Below are 17,131 nucleotides of genomic sequence, written 5' to 3' on the forward strand. Positions count from 1 at the left end.
CATCATTCCCGTTGTGAAGTATGTTGGTGGTAGCGTCATGTTTTGGGGATGTTCTTAATAACCAGGGATGGGAAACTAGTCATGGTTTACGGCAAGAAACAAAAAACATCCAAGACCACCTAAAGCACCCCAAACCATGTGGCAAAATGTGCTATGATCTGATAAGATCAAGGTAGAAAATTTTGTGCACAATTCTAAAAGAGATGTTTTGTGCAAAATCAAGACAGCTATTCACCCAAAGAACACTATACCCACAGCGACACATGGTGGTGGCATCATTGTGCTATGGAGCTGCTTTTCTTCAGCTGAGACTCAATGAAAATAGAGAGATTTACGGATAACTCTAAATACTGATCTTTTTTAGCAAAATATTTGCAGGCCTTGGGTAGACAAATGAAGATAAAGGAAAATATCACCTTCCAGCATAACAGTGACCCAAAGCACAAAACCCAGACAGGAATAGATTCAGAACAAGATCTACATTTTTGACTGTTATGTCGGGTGTCTCTTTGCCTTGCGTATTTCCTAATGTGTAACTCTTAAGTTGACTTGGCAAACACAGATGGAGTATCCTTAGAATTCCTGAATCTGGGAATTGCTTGAACACTTATAAAAGGCCCGACCACATTTCTTAAAGTGTATTTGGCTAATAGAAATTGATTTACCAACTTAAAAGTTTTGAGGTAATTAGTTTCCTCAAATTTTTTGAGTTAAACGAACTTATCTGGTTTTACAGTGTAGTATAAATATTTATGATTCCAGCATAGCGCCACACGTATTAGTATTATTACCCCCCTGGTCATGAGTAATCAATAACTTTTTAATAAGTGCCAAAATGAACTATGAGCAATGAGTAAAATGAACTTGATCATTTATTGAATATTTATATATGAATTCACTTTCATTTTTTCACTGATGTATAGGCTAAACCAAATATTAAATCTTTTCTCAACAAAACAGCAAATCATTTCTCAAAATAATCTAAACTGAAAATAGTTATAAATCATTTCTCACCAATCAGACACAGGAGACTTGAAAGGCTTAGCTTCATTATGAACAAGTAGCTGTGGAGTAAATTAAAAAAAAAAAAAAAAACAAGTTCAATTATAGTTGAAAGAGCAAACAAAACCCGGATTAGGAAACAGCCCTGCAAAAATACGCAGTCACCTCCCGAAAGTATTGGAACAGAAACGGCAATTCTTTTGTTTATTATTTTCTACAGAATATCGTTAAGATATTTAGGTTTGAGATCAAAAGATAAATATGAGACGATAGATCGGAATTTCAGCTTTCATTTCCTGATATTTACATCGGAATGTGTTAAACAATTTACAACATGGCACCTTTTATTTGAGCCCACATATTTTTCAATTGATTAAAAAGCTTTGCTACATGTAACTCACGATCGAAGCAGCAGAATGAATTCAGAAGTCTACAAAAACATTTAATCTTCCACTTTACTGAGAAATGCATTTCATCTAATTGGAAAGAACTCATTCATGTAGCAAGAGAATGATGCAAAACATACCACCAATGCATCAATGCACACCAGCAGGGGAAAAGGTAGACGTGGAAGTACATTTCACCTCCTGAAGAGGAGACTGAAGGCAGAATCCCCTAAACTATACAACAACTGAAAGAAGCTGTAACCTTGTGAACCACAAGGTTACTTGAATTTAGTTTAAGACTATCCGTTCCTACTATACATGTACTTTTGCTCACCTAAAAAGTGGTGGTCTGCCACCAAAGGTACCATTTTCTAAGTGGTTTAACACATAAATATCAGGAAATGAAAGCCGAAAGTTTGAACTATCATCTCATATTCATCTTTTGACCTCAAACCTGAATGTCTTTAGTGTACAGCAAGAACAAACAATAAAAAGGCCTTGCTGTTCCTATACTTTCAGAGGGGTCTGTACTGTATAAATCTTTTCATGTTTAGTGTCATTAGGCCAGGACAAACATGACAAAAAAAACAAAAACATGACAAACAGTAATTATCCAGAATACAGCAATTCAATATACAATATTGTGTGTATATATATAATATACAGTAAAAAAAAATACAAAGGAGAAAAACAGATGCTTCACATCATAAGCAAGTACTTAACAAAAAGTCATTAACAAAGAGTACAACAGTAAACATACCTGCAAACACTGAAGATTTAAAGGTTAAATGTAAAGAATCAGGCTGCAGTACAGCTCGATATTTCAGACCTTTCTCTTTTTACATCTAAAAGCTCAACTTGCAATGGAGCCCTTATTTTATCCAAACCTTTTATGCAAAATGGTCGTAATTTCCATTAAGGATACTGATTTCCACCCCCAGTTTATCCTTTATAGGAACCAAACATCATTGACTGTTTTTAAATATATTTTCATATTTCAGCATATAAATAAATATAAAAACACATAAAATGGGAAATTAAATGAAAAGCCTTTCTAATGATGGATTAAGGCATAAAAAAATAAATCAAGTGCAGACTAAATTTGCTTTTGGTTACACTTTTTTTAAGTTACACACAGGCACATGGAGTCTTAAAATTATAAATAAATAAAATGTTCATTTTTCCACCTATTAGTGGAATAGGCATTTACCTAGCCTGACTGAATTTTTTTTTTTTGCTTCAGTCTAAATGATTTATTAGGACCCGAATAAGTAAGGAATAAAAGGCATGCTGTTATAGGTATATATATATATAGGTAAATAATCAACAGTTAATCAACTTTTACTGGAGTTTTATATGGAAACAGCACTAATTATCTTGCAAACTAACAAAAATCTGTGAGACTGATGAACGGGGAAAAAAAATCATTGCTGTCACATGTTCTTTGATGTAACATAAAATTTAAAAATTAAAATGCTGGGGTCTGTCGAACGATCCATTCATCCATCGATCTATCTATCTATCCATTCATCCATCCATCTGTCTATCCATCCATTCATCCATCCATCTATCTATCCATCCATTCTTCTAGGGGTTACATTTTCATGTGACAGATGTGCAGCTCATCAGTCATGTCGCACTCTTTTTGATGCTCTATATTTCTTTTTCATTGGCGTACCCAAATGAAGCTCAAGTGAAAGCAATTCAAATCTCATGCAACTCTGCAGAGCCACGTCCTTTTCTTGTTTTTTTTTTGTTTGTTTGTTTGTTTGTAGCTATGTAAATCAATCAGAACTGGTTTTGTGAAACACAAAATCTTGTCACAAAATCACAGTCATCTCAGTCTCTGGATTTGAACACTATTGAAAACCTCTGGTCTGCATTCAAGAAGCCAGTCCACTTCCACAAACCCAAGAATATCTTGGAGCTTGAAATGTTCTGTGTGTTCTGTAATGTCTAAATATTCTGAAGAGGCTTAACTCTGTTATTGTCTTGCTGGCAGGCTTTACCAAATATTAAATAAATGAACGATTTTTTTTTTTTTAACAATATAAAGGGTGTTCATAAAGTGCTAGCACCCTTTATACTTTATAATACCATTTATTCTATGGATGGTGCTCTTGCACAGATCTCATATTTTGCAAGCAAATTTAGGTTGGTGTGATGTAGAGACTTCAGATCAGGAGCACGGATCATTTAGTAGCGGGGGCACGGGACCCAAAATTTGCAAGCATTCTAATTAGCTTTTGAATGAAGATTTGAAGATTTTTGACTACCAGGTACCAGGATGGCTTCTTAATGAGACAAACCTGTTTAAGCAGTTCCATAATCCTTAGCATTGTGTGAACTTTTTTAGTAACATTAGTAAGTCAAACATTCAGACGCTGCACATCTATAACAGCATATTATTATGGAAGCAAAAATCAGTCTGTGATCTGCTTAACCACTGGCATGTTTTAAGAGTTGGATGGAAGTCAACCAATCCCAGTCTTCATTGTAAATCCATGATCTAAATAGTCATATTTTACACCACAAAAATGACAAATTATATAGAAATTGTAATAAGCTTACTTTTTAGGTTTTTTTCACACATTGCCTCTTCTTTTTTTAAAAAAATTTTATTTAATTTTTTTTTACTGAGCTCCCAATGGTTTGTCGCTTCATTTTGCATCTCAATTAACAATCTTGATTGCTACTGGCAGTAATACGTCAGCAGTATTAGCATAAAAATCATGCCATTTTAATTCTTTTTTTTTTTTTATTTAAACACTGGTGATGAGTGTCCTGTTGCACAGCCTTGCACACACTGCTGCTTACTTACATCGGCAGTAGGGGGCGCCAACAAACGAATTTTGACCAAACAAAAGACATGAGGAACGTTAAATGTGGCTCAGCACTGTTAATCAGATTCGGTGGGGCGGCGCCGCAATAATAACGCCTAATGGATTGACCGGCCCTGGGTATCTCCTATGAGCGATAAAGGGTTAACCTTGCTTTGGCACTCACTGTCACCTAATAATTATGTATTGAATCAGTATCGCTAATGTTTCAATATTTTAAGTGGCAAGTATCATATACATAAGTTCAAGTTTAGTAGTTCAAAACTCTGCATTTATTTTTTTTTAAATGAATTACAACAATATTATAGTACCATATTATATTCTAAACATCCCAAAGCAAACAGAGCTGTGCATCTGACAGCATCTTACCACATTTGTACTGTAAATGATCAATGTATCCCTCGGTCACCCCGGCAACTGTTACAGTTGAGGTTGTGTTGTACTAATCATATGTATTTTGTAAAACAATAATAATAATGTGGCATATGCACATATTCTGTATTCTGAATCGATTACATTCTTCAAATGACATTCTTCAATTAAAGTAAGTAAGGCTTGCTGGAAAAATGTTTAACGAAACAGTTTCTACAGTGATAACAGCCTTTTGTGGAAAGTGGATATGTCTTCGATTTTTAAAACGTATTTTAGAATTGTGCTTTTTAACTTTGTGAACTAAAAAACAGTCTGAAGCAAACTATTCTGACTTTCATTAAAAGGTGTGTTGTGCCTGTTATTGTATTATAATCAGACCATGGCTCCATATAGGCCTAGCGCAAAAAGCAAAAATATATAACTAGTCTGCTGTGACACCCTTAGAAGTCGACAAAGGAGAAGGAAGACATACTCTCACACACTCTCACACATACTCTCACACACACTCTCACATATACTCTCACATATACTCTCACATATACTCTCACACATACTCTCACACATAATCTCACATATACTCTCACATATAATCTCACACATACTCTCGCATATAATCTCCCATATACTTTCGCATATACTCTCACATAAACTCTCACATATACTCTCACAATACTCTCACATATACTCTCACATAATCTCACACATACTCTCACACATACTCTCACACATACTCTCACACATACTCTCACATATAATCTCACATATACTCTCGCATATAATCTCACACATACTCTCACATATACTCTCACACATACTCTCACACATGCTCTCACATATACTCTCACATATACTCACATATAATCTCACACATAATCTCACACATACTCTCACACATAATCTCACACATACTCTCACATATAATCTCACACATACTCTCGCATATAATCTCGCATATACTTTCGCATATACTCTCACATAAACTCTCACATATACTCTCACACATACTCTCACATAATCTCACACATACTCTCACATACTCTCACACATACTCTCACACATACTCTCACACACACAGCTCGCGCTTCGCGTTCTGTTCCCTTTCTAGAGGCGCGTGCCTCACTACAACAGAGAATATTCATTAGTAAAAAACTCCCCACAGGTGTGCCCTCCTTACCACTCGCCTTCTCAGGCTCCGCCCTCCATTCACAAATCGGCGCTCGTCTACGCCGCCACCTCCACGTCTGTATTTTCTTATAGACAAATGTAAAGCATTAAATGTTGCATCACTACTTTTGGAGTAGCCTAGTGGTGCCATCCTGTAACAGTTTTATTTAGTTTTTATGTAACATTTTGAACAGTTTTGCTAGACATCTCAGACCTTTAATCAGCACTCCCGAAAACAGTTAATGTGAATAAAAAGGTAAAATAGACCTGAGCAAGTTAAAAATAAAAGCAAAATGAAAAAATGATAGCGAGCAGCTAAACCCACACACTGATAGCTTAGTTGTTCCTCCCGTAGGTTTTAGGTAGTGATACCAAACTAGCCTAGTTTCATGTTAGATATCCAAAAAGTTTTATATTTTATCGGTCTGGAAGTCGAGGCAAGTTTTATGATGAATACAACTTTTTGTCAAATTTAAATTTTTTTTAAAGCAATTAGCCCTAATGTGCAAGAAAAAATGTATGCCAACAGTTTATTTAAAAGCATGTTTTCAAAGGTTTTTTCATGGACAAGAATCTGGGCTCAGCCACGGATGATTAACAGTCCCACTAACGCCCGTGGTACAGACTGTAGACGGACAGAATCAAACTTTCATATTTGTCTCCCCGGGTTGGTCATCCGTCAAGTCAACCCAGTCAGCGAACTCCAGTTCCCAGCATACTGCAGCTGTTACGTGCCTCCTTGTGTGTCTATGTAAAGGGGAGTAACATGCAGAGGATGTGTGATGATTGGCTGGAAGGAAGGACATAGATGAGGCCAGAGTAGTAAAATTACTGTTTTACTGCTCTTTGCACACGTGTATACTACAATAACAGGATAAATAAAGAGTGACTTTCTACATAAGAAAGGAAACAAACAGGTAATACCCTTAAGAGGTAACAGTCACAAAGGAGAATTACTTATAACTAAGGAAGTGATAGATGATACAAAAGAATAAAAAAAAGAATAAAATTTACATTAGAAAAACTTGTCAAAGTAACATTACTTAATCTTAACATAAAACTAAGCCGAAATGTGCCAGACTACCCAAACAAAACACAAAGGTGGACTAACAGACTGTGCCAAAAGAATGAAAGTAAAATAACGCCTACGCTGACTAACCGCAGCTAATCTAACAAAACTACAATGGGTGGCACTCACCTCTAGCCTAGTGTGTCTACACAGAGAAATACTAATAGTGTGAAATGTAGAGGCGCTCCTAAATTATCTGCGCACTGGAGGGTAAATAAAAAAGAGCTAGCAGGAAACATAAACTGTAGTGTAGGTAAAAAAAAAACAAAAAAAAAAAGAGGTTAAAACAAGACGTCAGCTTAGCATTTTCACAAAGTACGACTTGACCCTCTGAGAGAACATCACAGCCTCACATATGCAAAAACAGTTCTCTCTGTCCTCTCTCTATGGGTCTCATGTTCCCGTCTGTCTCGGTTTCTGCTTTCCCGATAGTGTTTTATACTTGAAGTCTCGCCTTCCTTGGGAAAATAATAACGTTGATGGTTGAATCAGCACCCATGAGCGAATTAGGTAGAAGACGAGAGTGAAAGCAAAAGAAAAACATGAAAAAATGGGGGGAAAAACAATATGTGCCTCTTTGGCAGGTAACACCCACACAACCCCAGACAACTCTCCCCAGAATTCACACACTCTGCCTCGTTCACTTCTGACTGAGCACACCTGTTCTCTATCTAGTGTGTAAAGAGTACAGTTATGTCTGTACTCCTGACGTTAGCATGCCTGTTATCCTGTATTTGCTGATCGGGTTTGACTTTTGCTAGTTTTCTGATTGAAGTTTTATCCTTTGCTAAGTTTGTCCTGGTTGTTAATCGCCTGACCTTATCCTGTTGCCTGACTTAAAACGTGCTTGCCATTTTGGATTTGTTTGCCTTTCTCCCATTAAAGGAAAGTTCACTGTATTTGCATCCATCTCAGCATTTCATCCTTGACAGTTCCAAAAAGTTGGGACAGGGGCGATTCAGGACTGATAGGGATGTGACAAGTTGAAATAAGAAGGTGATGTGAAACAGGTGAGGCAATCATCTAGTCATAGTATATAAGAAGCCTCCAAAAAAGGCCTAGGCCTTCAAGAGCAAGGATGGGCCGAGGGTCGGCATTCTGCCAGCAGATGCGTCAGTGAATAATCCAACACTTTGCAAACAACAGTCCCCAAATCAGTAGGATTTTGGGCATTTCACCTTCTACAGTGCACAATATAATAAACATATTCCAAGTCAGATCTTGGTGCGTGAAGGGCTAGGCCCAAATCCACTTTCGCAAATGAAAATCAGTCTCCGTCATCTGGGTTGTAAATTCTGACCATTCTGTCACCTGTACTAGTTTTGTATAAGTGATTTGGTATTATAATGGCTTAGTGCCGGCAAGATCTAAAAATGTACCAAGCTTTTGACAAACAGCAGACTTCAAATCTTTACAAGTATTTTCTGTTGCCTACTTTTTTCTCTCTTTTTTTCTATTTTACGTTGAAAAGCCTTTTGAAACACGTTAACTGTATGATGTCACATCGATATATATTGATAATACCCATTTGGGGCAAGTGTTAAGTGTTAAAAATTATAATAATAAATTAACATTTCAAGAATTTCAGTGTGGCCACATCACTGATGCAGGATGACAGCTCACAAACAAGGAAACTTTCATTCAATTGCTCCTAACAATTACAGCTTACAGGACATGGAACACTCTTTTATTCAATAAGTCCATTAGTTAGTGGAGCTAGTCATTTCATAAATATAAGACAACCTGGAAGCCCAATGAATTTGTCAGGGTCTGCTTTAATAATATGCAACCTTTTTTCTTTTTTCGATTTGTTTCTCTTGGCTCTACTTTATTATCTGCAGTGGTTATATATGCTGTTTATCTTATGCTTGGGGTTTTGACACCCTGTTTTATAATAGTTTACCTAAAGGCCTATTTTCCCCCCATTAATTTGCAATGCAAAGCTGGTGAGCACTTCGATTTAGCACAGGTTAAAGACTACGTAGACTGCTTCTTTCCATATCTCTTATTTATACTCTTAAACAATAACATCCTCAATTTCTCTTCATTTTCAAGTACACCCCAGGGTGTGGAATCTATTTTCTTGGCACTTAGGATTTAACTGTATATTGTTTATCTGAGGCTTTTTGTGTCATTTAAATCAGCCGTTTGTTTACAGTTAGTTTATCATGTCCAGATCATAACTGCTGGATCTTGTTAACAATTTGGGACGCAACCATACAGTAGTTAAGCAAGCTAGATTAACAGAAAATCTCTTTATATACAAAAATATTTCTCTTCAAATGATCTCATTTCATACTATTAGCTTATTATTCAAAACCATCAATCCATACCCAATGCATTATCCAGCATTGTCTTGTTAAACTCGAATCTCCTATCTATCAATTCATAACAGCGTAAACCAAATCATGACCAAAATCAACTGTTATGAATTTAACATTAAATTTCACTGCAAACCCACTACCACCACATTAGCAAAGCATTTTAAAATCCACACACTAATTCACAACCCTGTATTGCTACAGTAGCCTTCAATATAATTCTACAATAAAATAAACCTCTTGTGTTACTTTTCTCTCATGAGGTTTGAAAAGGCACAAGGACCTTTCAGTTCATTTCATTCCTTGCTCTTTGTTTTGTTTTTTTTGTTTTGTTTTTTTTTTTTCAAATAAGGAGACTTTGAGCAGAATACAGTCTTAGGGAAAGTTGAAATGGAAATCAGTGTCCGTGATGAAGTGTGACTATTCTCACCATCCCAATGCCAACAGACTTTCAAAAAGAGACATGCTTTGCATGGGGTATTTGTTGTTGTAAAAGCTCAGTAGCAAGTTAAAGACTGCCAGAAGACATCCAAGACATCGAGAGCCACTGAAGAAACAGCAGTCCTCAAATTATTACATTCCAGGTATGCTTTGATGTTGCCTTCTTCTCTTTACTGTTCATGCCGCTTGAGCGGTTTAGCATTTTATTATTTATGACTCTCTGTTCGCTCATATTTCCTTTTTTTCCTGTTGTTGATCATATTCTGAAAAACATGTACCCTATTGTACCAGTGTAATGATACAGTAATTCGATGGTATACCCTGATTTTAAAAGACCTACAAACAGACATATTGTTACAGTCTGATCTACTTATTATATCAGAAAAGCCTAACTATCTACATTGCTGTGATAAACTTCTAACTAGCAATCATCTTAACAAGTACATATCCTGGAGACTCTAAATATCTGAGCCCATACACCATCTCTGCTATGCAATGTAAGAGGTATAATGTTATAAATCTTGTAAAAGATGTATTCCCTATGCATTAGTCTTTAGATCTACTTGTATTGCTATGTAACTGGAGACCTGTTATGTAGAAAAGACTAATTGCATTATTTGTAATGATAATGCACAATAAGCACTTTGTTCAAATCAAACTGTTGAGCATGAATTAAAAACCTATCAATTCATGTCTTTTCTGTCTATGTTAGATCTTTAAGACCTTTATGTGCTGTGTGGTGTTCGTCAGATGACAGGCTAAAAGGCTGTGAAATGTGGGAACACTAAATAAAAAAAAATTACCATATCTGTCAACTAAACAAATAAATAGGAACAATGAAAAGGAAGCACCTATTTACTCCCAGTTTGCAAAAGGTTAAGTATGAAACTGCGTAATACGTGAAAACCTAAAGAGTCAAAATTATGGCATAATGAAAATGTTATTTTTCATGATGGATTAAAATATTATGCAGAAGCAGATGCACTGTAAAAAAAAAAAAAAAAAAACAACAACAACAACAACAACCACAAACAAACAAACAAAAAACCCTAACTTAAAAGTATTTAGTTGTTTGTTTGGTTTTCAACAAATTTTAAGAGTTTGAACATAATTTGCTAACTTATTTATTTCAGTGCTTCCGACTCCATGTCCATCATGAAGTGGAGTATTTTTCTGCTCCTGTGTTTCACTGGTGAGAGCCTATTTATACAGTAAATCACATTTGTGCTCATGCTTGATTTATGTGGGGGGGGGGGGGGGGGACTTAAACAGTACTGGCTAGATTCTAAATACTAAACAAACCAGGCAAAACCCTGATAATAAGTAAAGTTATATATATATATATATATATATATATATATATATATATATATATATATATATATATATATATATATATATATAATATATTAGTATAATTTGTGTAAAAGTCCCCTGTAGGGTTTCTAAAGTCCATGACTCTTTTCCATTATACATTTCATATTTCACATCTGCCTTAAACAGGATCAATCACTAATTTATCATTCATAAACACCACATTTGATTTGCCCTGTAGAGATGGGGCTATATTATTATTCCAACTCCTCTATGTGTACTTGAGAGTTGTACGTTTAAAACAGTACTGGAATGCAGATCTGGAGTACAGGATTGTAAAAAAAAAAAAATCCTCTATATGGACAAAAGTATGTGGACACCTGACCATCACACCCATATATACTTCTTGAATATCAAATACCATTTCAAAACCCCGCACGTTCATTTGGTGTTCCAACTCTTCTGGGATGAATTCCCACCAGAGTTTGGAGCATGGCTGTGGGAATTTGTAACCATATGTAAACTAGTGTTGCATATTGTTTTAGTCATAATTGAGTCCTAATTTTGCTTCTGGTTCCTCTTGCTTGCAGATGACAGATATCATTAAACACTGTGGAGTGATGACACTAAAATGTCCTCCCTATTATGTCAGAAAGCCTCCCAAAAACCTCTGGAAAGGCTAACGTGAAATTTCGAGTTATCTGTACTTCATAAAAAGTTCTGAAACTGTAAAATGTTAATAACTTAAGCATGAGAACATTAAAGTGGCTACATCTTAGCATTTTAAGTAAACATTTAAGGTTTGTATTCCAACTAAAAATTGCAAATTAGAGATAAAGTTTTTTAAGGAAGGTGATGAAATCAGTTACTTAATGTTTTTAAATGTTTTTCAGTGGGAGACTTAGCATGTTTTTATAGTGTGTGCTGTTCACATACTTTTGGCTATATTGTGGTTTGTTTGTTTTTGTTACATCATCTCATTTGTCCATTATGTGTGCATTCTAAAATAACATATTGGAACAGGTGTCCCAGGCAACCTGCAAGTTGTCCGCCATGATTATCATCTGATCACAACACCAGCCACATGGACAGATGCACAAACTTACTGCAGGAACAACTATGTTGACTTGGCTACAGTGCAGACTGATGATGACTGGGAAAGGCTGAATGCTGAGGCAGAAAGAAAAGGCCTGACGACAAATGGCTGGGTCGGAATGTATCTCAATGTCGTACTCTGGTACTGGTCCTATAAAAACGTATTGATAGATTTCAGTGTAACCAATTGGGCTCCTGGACAGCCTGATAATGCTGGTGGAGATCAATCTTGTTGTGCAGTAGATTCAAATGGATACTGGCTGGATTATGCCTGCACAGAAGTGAAACCCACCATATGTTATGATGGTAAGCCAACGTCTGCATTTTGATTTACTTCATTAATATCTCAATCTAATTGCTTTTCACTGTATATACTCAGAAAATAGAAGGTTACGTATGTAACTGTGTTTCCATACTAAGGACAGGATGAAATAATAGCAAAGTCATCACCTCATGACCAGTGTTGGGTAAATTGCTCAAAAAAAAGTAATCCCCTACAGATTACTAATTCCTACTTTAAAATTGTAATTTGATTACATTACTGATTGCTGCATGTAAAAAGTAACCAGATTACAAATTACTTTACTTTCAAGTTACTTTCAAAACCTTATCAAACCTACAAAAATACACTGCAAAGTGAAAATTCATAGTTCTTTCAGTCATTTTAGCGCGCGTCAATATATGACATGATCAGAAAACATTCGCTCTATCATGTAACTTGCCTCTGGTGTTGTCACTGTGTACCAGACCGATAAAATATAAAACTTTTCTAACTAGGCTAGTTTGGTGTCGTAAGCTATCACTGTATGGGTTTAGCTGCTACAGTACCACGCAAAGCATATTATCTTTCCTTATATCCTGTTAAACTGGAACTCATATAGACATTTAGACACCTTGTTTTCCTGCTCAGTATGAGAGGATGTTAGTGTTATAGTTTCAAACCCTTTACTGGTTTAAAATATATATATATCGGCGTATGTCCATTTTTTCTCACACTGACTGTGTGAGCTAGAGTTTGGCCGAATTGAGAGCTGTCAGCCAATAAGACACAAGTGTTTCCACGAATTTTTCAGTAAACCCTGTCTGATTGGTCTTGGCTCTGTTCTCTGAAGATATAAAATTATATTACTGACATTCAGTTACGTAGTGACAAACCGCTCAAAGTGGAGAAGTGGTAAAGAAAAAACTCTACAGCCCTGAATGTCCAGGCCAGGTTACGCCCCTGGCAGCCACGCAAAACGTGATATATTTTAAAAATGCATCTTACTTAATATTGTTTTCTTAACAATAAATTTGTAATGCAAGTAACATAATGTTATTGACATCAGTAACTGTAATCATCCATCCATCCATCTTCTATACCGCTTATCCTTTTCAGGGTCGCGGGGAAACCTGGACCCTATCCCAGGGAGCATCGGGCACAAGGCGGGGTACACCCTGGACAGGGTGCAAATCCATCGCAGGGCAACTGTAATCATATTACATAAATTTTAAATGTAATGCGTTACATTACTGCGTCATCAGAAAGTAAAAGTAGAATACAGTAACGCGTTACTTTGTAACGTATTATACCCAACTCTGCTCATGACTTCTAAATTGTTGTCACAATCTCATTCTCATCCTGAGTGACCAAAGGTTAAAGCCACAATTATATACAATTGTTCTATTTCTGGGCAGCCTAGATGGTTTCCTTCAGAACTAGGAGATGCTGTATATCAAAGTCATCACAAGGGTTCATACCACATACTGATGCACTGCAGCAGATAATAACACACAGCCCTCATGCATAATGCTGATATCACAGTTTATGATCTTTCATAAATTCATGTTGTCTTTTACTTTTAACATATGTTTGTACCATTACTATTTTACAGCCAACGTAGGAGGGTTTGTTGCTGTCCCTCTTCCCACACTGAGTTGGTATGGAGGTCAGACATACTGCCGCACATATCACACTGATTTGGCCAGTGCAGACACTTTAACAGATATCAACCAGATCCAGCAGTTGACGGCCCAACAGGGCACTTCTTGGTTCGGCCTATTTAGGGACGTTTGGATGTGGTCTGATGGGACCATTCCTATGGGACTCAAGTGGGGTCCTGGCCTCCCAAATAACATTGATCATGATGACAACTGTGGTTCGGTTAATAACAGCCTGTTAATGGATAGACAATGCGACAACCTATTCAATTTCTTCTGTCACACACGTGAGTCTTTTGTTTTTTGGGTTACTTTGTGAGAGCCGTAAAGCCTAATGTCCGTGACAGACTTACATTCCCCAAAAAAAGGGATTTATAAGCCTATGTTTTGTCTTTTTGTTGTCTGTTGTCTCTTCTACAGCATATACAGTGAGATATCAGGTACTGAAACTGCAGATTAAAGGAGACAAGAGTGTGTTTGATCCTGCTGTTCAGTCAGCCATTTTACAGCAGGTAAGTCAATAAATTTAGCTGGTTTCAAAACATTTTCTGATAAAGTAACACCAGTCTAAACCCCGACTGACCATGCACATTGCTATCACTGGGTTAAAAGGCTATAATTAATGAATAGTACATGTTGGGGCATGCTGGTATAGGAAAATAATAAGTCACAGGGTGGTATTATGAAATATAGTTATGATGGTACGATGAAGTTATTTTCCTACAAAAATCCCAAAGCGTTGTATTTCTCTACTACCAGAGCAATGTATTAATAAACAAAGTTATACTTTTTAGGTTAGATTCTGTTATCATTTACGTTATATCACATATACAGTAAACAGTCTTTCTTTCACCAGTCTCGCTTTTTTCTCTCTCTCTCTCTCTCTCTGAAGTAACTTAAACAAAACAAAAATACAGCTTGTCATGTTATTTTTGTCATTGTTACTGCAAAACCAAAAATCCCTGTCCAGAAGATTTGCTGATCATTACAAAGGGCTGACATTGGAGACTCCTTTCATAAATGTTGAATAAACGTCTCCTTGTAGAAAGCTGCACCATATCAGCAATCATGTTTTTCTTTGTTAAATAATAACTTTTATTATTAGGCGTAGATTATGTAGCGCCTCCAACATACAAGTCCCTGTGAATTAATCATTACTAGAGAAACGGTAACGTATTAGAACAAGCAGATTAATATAAACCTGTGATTTGAATTACAATCAGAACTATGGTCAGGGCTGCTGTTATAGAAAATTAATAAACACGTTCTGACCAATCAGAATTGACAATTCAACAGCACGGTGGTATAAAATGAAAATGAACCAGGTTGTATTATTCAGCAATAAAATCCTGATTCTGCTCTTCAGATTGTGCAGAAACTGAAGGAACATGACATATGGATTGATATTACTGTGACCTGGAGAGTGAGGCAAGACGGAAGCATCTTTCAGAAGAAACTCAGCGGTGGCCTGTGAACTTTAAATTCTTACATACTATTCAGTCTATAATATTCAAGTGTGTAGACTTATTCATCATAATTTCAGAATAATTTCGAGCCTAAAATTCCGGAATGATCTTGAATAGCCTGGATGCGTATCATCATGCAAAAATTATACTGCCGATTTTCTTGCCAATGTTCTTGCCAATAGACCAAGAAAATGCAAAGTTTGAAATGAGTACAAATGCCTACAAATAGATTCAATAATCTTATATTTAATTAATTGTAATCTTAAAATAGGAAATACTAGATAAATCTAGTAAAAAGATAAATAAGAGTTTTTTCACTTGCTAAGTAGGGTAGATCAAAGGTCATCCAACACTTATTTATCATATCCTTTATGAAATTACATCTTTTATCTTTTATGAAGCTTGCATATGTTAGCTAGAGAATAGCTTGTAGAATATCTTACTCCTTCTTCCAGGTAGACTCTTTTTACACAGAATTGTACTGCAGAATGGTTTGTTATTGCTACCAGCTGGGAATGTCTTCTACCAGGGAAGTTGTCAGGGTCAAAGATTCTGGGCCTGGTTTGAGTCTAGACTGTCTTCATCAGAACTTTAATTGACGATGGTGGGAGAAGAGCTAAGTCTTATAGCATAGTTCCAAAGTTCCCAAATGGTGTCTTGAAAAAAACAACAACATTCACTTATTCTTTCTTAAGCTACTGTCAATTCAGAAAATGACTACAAGGAGACGGATTCTCTTGTACTTCATGTGATCAGTAACTTGAATGCATAGAATAAAGAGTGTTTAAAACAATTCAATGGAAGCAAACTACAAAATAGTCATATTTTCTAGATTTTTACTAAAAATTTACTAAAATAGATTGCCTTAATGGTTAAATTCATGGTTTTAATGTTTTTCCAGGGAACACAGACACCAAGGCCAGAAGTAATGCCAAAATTAGTGAAAGATCAGTGAAAATATAATTAGACTATGTCATGCTCCAACTACCCAAGTTATTTGTTAATATAAAAGAATTTGTCAACCAAGAAGGCCTAATCTGGGTTGATCTTACCCTTCATAAAGCTATGCTTTTTTTTTTTTTGCTGTTAGCTGGAGCTCCTGGGATGAATTTACCGACTGTAAAAGGAAGTACAATATTGGGGTTTTTGTTTGGTGTTTAGAGATTTCATTCTTGAATATCCTTTTTCTCCCATTTTTTTCCTTCTATTAATATAATATATTTATCATTTTGTTATCGAGTTTTAGATGCAGAACAAAAAAGTGGATCAAATATTCTTTGAGTATAATTTTTTGAAAAGAATTGTATATTTTTCAGCTAATATTAGGCACAATGTTGATCTTAATCTTAGAAATGGTATAATTTTTCGATTGTGACGTCATCCCACTGGCATAAACCATAAAGACGAACATGTAAAAATAAAATGTAGTATATTTGTGGATTTAAAAATGCCATTCATTATATGACAACTTAAATGTAATGTTTTTCCTTTTCTTCTTATACATACTCCTAAAGTAAGCATTACTGTGTTTATATTATAATGCCTGTATCTGTGTTTAAACCTTATTAAAGAAATAGAAAAAAATTTCATCTCCAACATCCATCACATGGTTGATTAGCTGTGGACAGCTGAGGACAACAGGGTTCTGAGGCAATTTGGTGACCATACATTTTTCAATGACAAGGTGCTGGTGTGTATTTGGAGAAGAACAGTACACTGCATGACTTTGCTTCCTCCTAAC

At 35.8% G+C, this 17,131-nt stretch overlaps 1 protein-coding gene across 1 annotated transcript; it reads left to right on the forward strand.

Annotated features, from left to right (window-relative positions):
• The first annotated feature begins 9,689 nt into the window (after positions 1-9,689).
• LOC108260550 (macrophage mannose receptor 1) lies at positions 9,690-17,016 on the forward strand. Its single transcript, XM_017460937.3, has 6 exons — positions 9,690-9,738; positions 10,729-10,787; positions 11,933-12,310; positions 13,879-14,211; positions 14,345-14,436; positions 15,291-17,016. The coding sequence occupies exons 2-6, from the start codon at positions 10,742-10,744 to the stop codon at positions 15,396-15,398; spliced, it is 957 nt and encodes a 318-aa protein (XP_017316426.1). The 5' UTR covers positions 9,690-9,738; positions 10,729-10,741; the 3' UTR covers positions 15,399-17,016.
• The last annotated feature ends 115 nt before the right edge of the window (positions 17,017-17,131 follow it).

Source organism: Ictalurus punctatus, chromosome 29 (genome assembly GCF_001660625.3).
Source record: "Ictalurus punctatus breed USDA103 chromosome 29, Coco_2.0, whole genome shotgun sequence".
NCBI classification, from domain to species: domain Eukaryota; kingdom Metazoa; phylum Chordata; class Actinopteri; order Siluriformes; family Ictaluridae; genus Ictalurus; species Ictalurus punctatus.